The sequence below is a fragment of the Nematolebias whitei genome, chromosome 1, assembly GCF_014905685.2.
Source record: "Nematolebias whitei isolate Nwh7 chromosome 1, NemWhi1, whole genome shotgun sequence".
In the NCBI taxonomy this organism is placed as follows: domain Eukaryota; kingdom Metazoa; phylum Chordata; class Actinopteri; order Cyprinodontiformes; family Rivulidae; genus Nematolebias; species Nematolebias whitei.
Window position 1 is genome coordinate 64,712,461 of NC_056498.1, and position 7,711 is coordinate 64,720,171.

Genomic DNA, 7,711 nt, shown 5'->3' on the forward strand with positions numbered 1-7,711 from the left:
AAAAAAACGAAGTCCAGATGACATGATTCAACCTTTTTTGTTGTTAATATTAATAACATTATTTTCAGTTGCATCCACTGTTGTTACAGAAGTTGGGGCCTTTACAAGCCAGGGAAAAACTACAATACTTGTTAAAAATGAACAAAACAGGTCAGAAATCCTCCAAATGCTGCACAGTGTGCTTATTTTAAAGTGCATGTTTTAATAAATGTATTAAACTATTTATTATGCTTAACTTACAATGTGTGTTCAATGTGTTGCAGATTCTCTGCCAACCTCAGCCTCATCATTCCTCTGAGTCTGTTAATCATCACTGTTATTGTTGTCTTGCTCATCTGGTTTAAATTAAGACACGGTAAGCCCTCCTAAACGTCACTGTTCAATCACTTTGTAACCATGTATATTTCAGATATTTTAGTTTAACCCTCCTGCTGAACTTGGGTCAAAACGAGTCCTGAAGCTTTAGTCTCAAGGGTCATTTTGTCCCAAGACAGCAGGAGGGTTAAATATAAACTGTTAAACAATGATACAATGTGACATTGATTAATTGTTCATTCAACCTTCATTTATACAGATAAATAAGCAAAAGCCTTTTTTTTTTTTCTTTTACCAGAGGGTGTAAAGACAGATTCAACAACAACTAAACCGGTGAGTGATGCTAAACTCATTAAATAAAACAAAGATTACCTTAGAGTTGAGGATTGAGCTGTTCTGGTAAAACCTTGAAAATAGTTCGATGCACATCAAAAGTTCCTGCTCAATAATCCTGGTAAAAAAGTTATGTCAGGTCCTCTGGACGGTTTCTTTATGTTGAAACGTTTTGTCTTTCAACCAAATGACTTCATCAGTCCGGGGAGCCACAACAAACTCAGTCCTATGAACAGCACCTTCACATAGTGGGTCAACCAGTTTGATGGTGCTCAGATGGATGAAATATGAAATGTTTCATCAAAAAGAAACCGTCCTGGCCTGACTTAACTTTGTTGGATATTTTAACTGGATTACTGAGCATGAACTTTGATGTTTTGAACCACTTGGGCTATGGCTGCCTCAGAGGAGTTGGTGGGGGAGAGGGCGGACCCCAGAAACCATCTTAGCACCATCAAACTGGTTGACCCACTATGTGAAGGTGCTGTTCATTGGACTGGGTTTGTTGTGGCTCCTCGGACTGATGAAGTCTTTTGGATGAAAGACGAAACGTTTCAACAAAATAACCATCCAGAGGAACTGACTTAGCTTTATTGAATTCGATGCACAATTTCATGCACTGTTCTGAGAGCTCAACCCAATCTGTTAGCGCTAATAGTATGTGTTTGGATTACTCTCAGCTACTACCACAATAAGTTGAAGCTCAAGATCAGTAAAGCTGACAGATTTAGATCCTTTTTTTTTTGTTTCCTAATGTCAATTGGCTGTACCTGCCACCTTGAACTGAATCCAAAAGCGAATCAATTGTAGATGTACACCAAATGATTGTTTTCTGAGAGTTTTGTTGAAATCTGTCCAGTGTTTTATTAGATATTTTGCTAACCAGACTTATTTAATGTCATGTGCACAATGTGAAGCACTCAGTGTGTTGGAGATAAGTCTCCCTACCTATAACATTACATTTTAACTCATTGTCTGTAAACTTGATTGAGTTTAAATCCTTCTGTGTTTACTACAGTTAGCTATTATCTTGACTCTTATCTCAGGCTCATCTTTGTGTTGAAACCTTAACACAATGAAGAAACAAAAATAACTTATATGATAACGTACTATTGTACTATTATTGTTTTACAGGCTGAGGAGGAGGTAACATACTCTGATGTTCACTTTAAGAAAACAAAGGCAGCTCAGGTAAATCTATACAAACTGAGTCATGTACAATAGACGAGTCTGTACTGTCATTTTGCTGTGTTCACACCATATTTATTTTTAACCACAGGGTCTGAGTGACACAGATGACCGTATCATCTACAGCTGTGTGGTTCCAGCAAAGAAGCAAAGGATGAAAATGGTAAATTTGTTGTAATCCAGCAACACTTTTATTTTTTACTAGCTGGAAGTCAGACGTGTTTCCTGCTGTCTTTTAATAGAGGCAAACGGCCACAAAGGTGTTACAATAAACGCTGCTCAATGCACCTGTCTGTGAAAAGGGCATGAAAAGTTTCAAAAAATACATTAATTAAAAAAAATAAAACTACTGAATTCAGACAGAAACATACATTTTGAACAACTGCAGTCAAAATTAGGAACATAAAAACTTTATTAAATCATTCACTTCACAAGCAGTTTTGTTTATGCATCAAATATGAATTTTAAATTGATTATTGTTAGTCTGAGGAACTCTCGTCAGTCTTTATTATCTCTTTTCTAAATGTTGCTTTTACTTCTCTTTCAACAGAGTGAAGACACAGCTCTGGATGTTATAAACAGCACAGCAGCTCGTCCGAAGGAAAACATTTGAATGTTGCATCTCCTGCATAATTCATTCTACTTATGTGGACATGAGTTTTGCATCTTTTATCCTCTTTTTTTTTACTTTGCTGAGCAGTTTAACATTTTCATTTCAGCTTAGATGCTAATCTTTTCAGTGTAAACCTGAAAAATTGTTTATTCTATTTTTGTATCAAAATTCTGTACCATGTTTTTATATATATATATATATATATATATATATATATATATATATATATATATATATATATATATATATATATTATTTATAGCTATATAATTCAGAGCCGTTAAATAATTCTACACATCTATTTATCGGCATATGAACTGAATGCAATTTGCTTGTTTTCTATTACTTAAAATTTGAGCTTATAAAAGTTTTCCGTGAGAAATATTAAAATGAATGAGGAGAAAAGCGACAACGGCAAATATTTCAATTTATGTTTACACTTTGTTTTAATTGTTCAACAGTTAAATGACTGTTCATGTAGTAAAATGGTATGGCTAACTGCTTTCTTTAATTTTTTTGTGAGGCAAAAAAATAAAAAAACACTGAACTAATAATAATTACACACTAATAGAGTTAGTTGTTTACAAAAAGCAGTACGGAGGCGCAGTTGGTAGAGCTGCTGCCTCTCAGCGAGCAGGTTCCTGGTTCAAATCCCGGTCCAGGGGCCTTTCTGGGTGGAGTTTGCATGTTCTCTCCGTGCATGCGTGGGTTTTCTCTGGGTACTCCGGTTTCCTCCCACAGACCAAAAACATGCATGTTAGGTCGGTAACATAAATTTGTCTATAGGTGTGAGTGAGTGAGTGGTTGTTTGTCTCTATGTGTCCCTGTGATGGACTTGGACCTGTCAAGGGTGTCCCCCGCCTCTCGCACGTGATGGCTGGACATGAGCACTATAGTGACCCCCGCAACCCTGAAAGGAAGAAGCAGGTAAAGATAATGGATGGATGGATGTTTGCAAAAAACTTCCTAAGGCAGCAAATTATGTGTGAAATAGGATGAAAAAAATATGACCACTTCTACAAATCACGACAGCCCAACAGCAGGAATAGGTTTTCCAGGCAAGTTCAAGTAATTCACTTCAGCTGTTTTAGTTCAAACAACGATGGGAAAAATACTACGCAAGAGTGGTAAACTTGAATAAACTGCGTCTTACTGACACCACATGGTAGTGCGACAGTTAGAACAGAATTATTTTAGCTGAATCTAAGAGATTTTGCTGCACAATATAGTTTCATTTCACTGAACTTATAAAATAAAAGCAATCAAATTAACTATTATTTTGTAAATACAGTAATTAGGAGCTCATTTGTCAGACTTCAACCATGTCACCAGTGTTTGCTGTTTATTTAACACAAGACAGAATCAAAGAAAGAAGAAAACAGCATCCAACTGCATTGTGTCATACGTTACTTGTTCACATTTGTTCAAGTGATTGGAGGATGTGCACATTTAGTCTTGCAAGTCGTTCTTTGAAAGCAAACTCAGTGGTTTAAAAGTAAAGGAAATGTTCTGCAGTCAAACAATCATCCGTTCTCAATCTGACAGAAGTGGAATTTTCTTAGTGAAGAGAAGATGAAAGCCCGACCTACTGATGAACATACTGTAGTTTGGTCAAAACACCTGGAGGAAACACATTATTTTATTACGTTGATAGGTTTTTGCCTGTGTTGATAGAAGTGGTTTTCTAAAAATAACACGTTTTGTTGTGTTCTATATATATTCTATAAGGTTGGCAAAACCATGTCATTACTCATCTGAGTTTCAGATGGGTTCTTAACACTGGTGTATATAATTCCTTTACAGTTTTTAGGTATTTTTAAATCCTGTAATAAACCCCAAATCTAATCAAAAAGGTTTGGATCCATTATTTTTGTTGCCTTTGCTACAAGTTTACATTGTTCAGCTTTACATTCATGTTTTCTGACAAAAAGAGTACTTGGAGTATCATTTTAAGATCAAAGCAATTTAGAGTTGTGTGACATTTGTTGGCTATAAACAATTTTATAAGTAGGCTGGATTCACATTCATTCATTCATTCAACCTTTATTTAAACAGATAAGTCACATTGAGCCTCAAAGACTCATTTACAAAGGAGACCTGTTTGGACAGACAATAAAAAAGTGGTGAAAAATGACACATAGGGTTTGGAGACAAAAAAAAAATCCAAACATGCTTTTAATCTCTGTTTGAAGTTCGCCCGCCCTCTCTTCCGTGGCCTGCCCTCTCCTCTGGGAACCGCTCTCTCCTCTGGGACCCGCCCTCTCCTCAGGGGCCCGCCCTCTCCTCTGGGAACCGTCCTCTCCTCTGGGACCCGCCCTCTCATCCAGGACCCGCCCTCTCCTCTGGGACCCGCCCTCTCCTCTGGGGCCCGTCCTCTCTTCTGGGAACCACCCTCTCCTCTGGGACCCGCCCTCTCGTCCGGGACCCGCCCTCTTCTCCGGGGCCCGCCCTCTCCCATGTCAACTCCTCTGAGACAGTCATGTCAAAGTGTTTCAAAACTCAAAAGTTCATGTTCAGTATTCCCTCACACTAGCAAATAATGACGCCGACATTACGTGCAGGGGTGGGGGGGTGAACGCAAGGGCGGTGAACAGTCAGAGACAACACACAGAGGCACTGCAGAGTTCAGATAAAATCACTCAGTTCAAATAGTTCTCTCTGGAGAGATCCGTGCACACTCAGAGGGTGCCAAGGACGACCAGAGACAAATCTAGAGCCCTGAAATGTAGATTAAAGTAACTCCCTTCACCATGGAGAGTCATTAGAGTCTAATGATCCATTGTTAGGCTGATGGTCCTTCTTGAGCATGTGAGCAGCTGGTTTTGGTTGTCAGCAGCAAAACTGGTTGATCCACTCTGAGAAGGTGCTATTTAAGAGACTGAGCTGAATACAGCACCTCAGACTGAGGAAGTCTTTCGAATGAGAGACTAAACGTATCTACATTTTTTTTGCTTTGTTTTGTTTTTTTGAATGTCCAGAGGACCAGATTGAACTTTTTTGGATATTTCCACCTGGATTATTGAGCATGCATCAGGATATTAGAGTCTCTGTTAGCCAAAAGAGATGATTTGGTGACATACACGAATGTGTAAACTAGAGGGCAATAGGTTGGGTATTACGGCTAATGCTGCAAGTTTTAAGCTCTGTTTACATGTGAATAATCACTGGACACTTGATTATCCAATGTTTATTGACGAGATTGTCAAGAAACAAAAAGGATGAAAATACAGAGCAGCAACTTAACAGGTGCAACATGTGTAAATTTTGTTTCTGAAGTTCCTTCTGTGTGACTTCCTTTTGTTTATCTTCCTCTTTCTGCGTTTTTTAAGTTTCAAAATCATTCTTGCATAAAAATGCAAAACTGTTCAGTAAAACACAGACTCATTTGTCTTAAAGGTCAATGAGCACATTTCTTTGTTTTATTATACTACTTTTAAGCGTTCACCTTAGTAAGGAATAATACTGAAAAGTGTGTACCATGGGCAGCACGGTGGCGCAACTGGTAGAGCTGCTGCCTCTCAGCGAACAGGTCCCTGGTTCAAACCCCGGTCCAGGGGCCTTCTGGGTGGAGTTTGCATGTTCTCTCCGTGCATGCGTGGGTTTTCTCCGGGTACTCCGGTTTCCTCCCACAGTCCAAAAACATGCATGTTAGGCTGATTGGTAACTCTAAATTGTCCCTAGGTGTGAGTGAGAGAGTGAATGGTTGTTTGTGTCGTTTGTCTCTATGTGGCCCTGTGATGGACTTGCGACCCGTCTAGGGTGTACCCCGCCCCTCGCACAGTGATTGCTGGACATGGGCACCAGCGACCCCCGTGACCCAAAATGGAATAAACGGGTAAAGAAAATGGATGGATGGATGAAGTGTGTACCATGATAGCGTGTGTACCCTTCTTCTATGACCTCTGACCTGAACGAGAGAAACCAGAGGAGTGGTCTGATTGGCCACCTCAGGTGATTGATGATGTAGATGAACATATTCTGTGATATATTCATAAATTAAACGGATTCTTTCATTTTTCTGGACTGAATAATATCATGTGTTGAATTATTAAATGTGGACGGAAACGTGTTTATCTTTGACTCACCAACAACAGTGGGTCATTTATTTAAAAACGATTTAAACACATCACACATTTACATTAATTTGGCAAAATGATTTCAACAACAACATGGCTTAATTAGCTAGTTTACAATTAGAAGACCATACGGCGATGGTTTAAAGCCTTGCTTCACAACAGACATTTCTGAAAATATCTGGAATGATTTCTAGCAGAAAGAAGAGTTTAAAGATGGAAATTGAAGTTTAAGTTGAGAGAGATGGGTGAGGGAATTTGTCTGTTATAACCAGAACAACACGCTCCTTCTGGGCCCAGCTTCCCAACGGTACACTTTGGTTGAGATCGACTCTTTACCTTTGCAGATGATAGTTTCAGCGTTGGTGTAGAGCTTTCCTTTCAACTCTTCCAGCGTCTCCGTAAGAACAGCTAAACCTCAGGAGTCGTGAGATCATCCTAGAACAGACTTCTTCATAATTCCTCTGAACTTCTCTTGTTCAGCTTAGTCGCAGATGTCCTGAGCATTCTGGACTCTGCTGCTCTCGGAACCAACTCACAGCATTCTCTCAGCGTTCTCCTGAGCGTTCTTCCCAGAACTACTCAGAACTTTTCAGAACTCCTCAGAACTTCCTCCAGCATCCTGAATTCCAGCATTCTGAACTCTGGAACTGCTGTGAACTAGGAAGTGTTGCACCTTTTAAAAAAGGTCACTTCCGGTTCATTTGAGAACTTTCTGATTGGTCGATGACCAGACAGAGGTGTGTTTTTGTGATGTAAGAGGTTATTAAAAGTCAAGGGAAAAAGATTAGATTGTTTAAGAACAGACAGAAGATTATTATGAAGAACTCAGACTTCGTGGAGTCAATTCTCTAGTATCTTGCTGTAAAAGTTAAACATGACATTTCTTTTTCAGTAAACTTGCAGTTGACCGAAACTTGACCTTTGACCAACTTACAATTTGCTCATTGAAGACAGAAAATCAGACAATGCATCATTAACCTGATTTCTACTTTGAATGAGGATAAAAATCACTAATACTGTTTCACAGTTGATTAAAATGAGTAGTTCACTTCAACATTTAAAAATGGTTTGAACTAAACACAATTTGATTATCAAAACATTTGTAAAATAGTAATGATAATAGAAAAAGAGAGTGTTCTTATCAGGTTTATACAACGTCGACCCCCAAAGTAGCAGACCAAGGAAG

General features: G+C 38.7%; 1 protein-coding gene across 1 annotated transcript in view; it reads right to left on the bottom strand.

The window, feature by feature from the left end:
• The window catches only part of LOC119430313 (DNA polymerase eta), a 21,381-nt gene extending 16,474 nt beyond the window's left edge, over positions 1 to 4,907 (bottom strand). The window contains exon 1 of the mRNA XM_037697751.1: positions 4,686 to 4,907. Coding sequence (XP_037553679.1) covers positions 4,686 to 4,907 — 222 coding nt within the window. The remainder of the gene's footprint in view (positions 1 to 4,685) is intronic.
• Between the last annotated feature and the right edge of the window lie 2,804 nt (positions 4,908 to 7,711).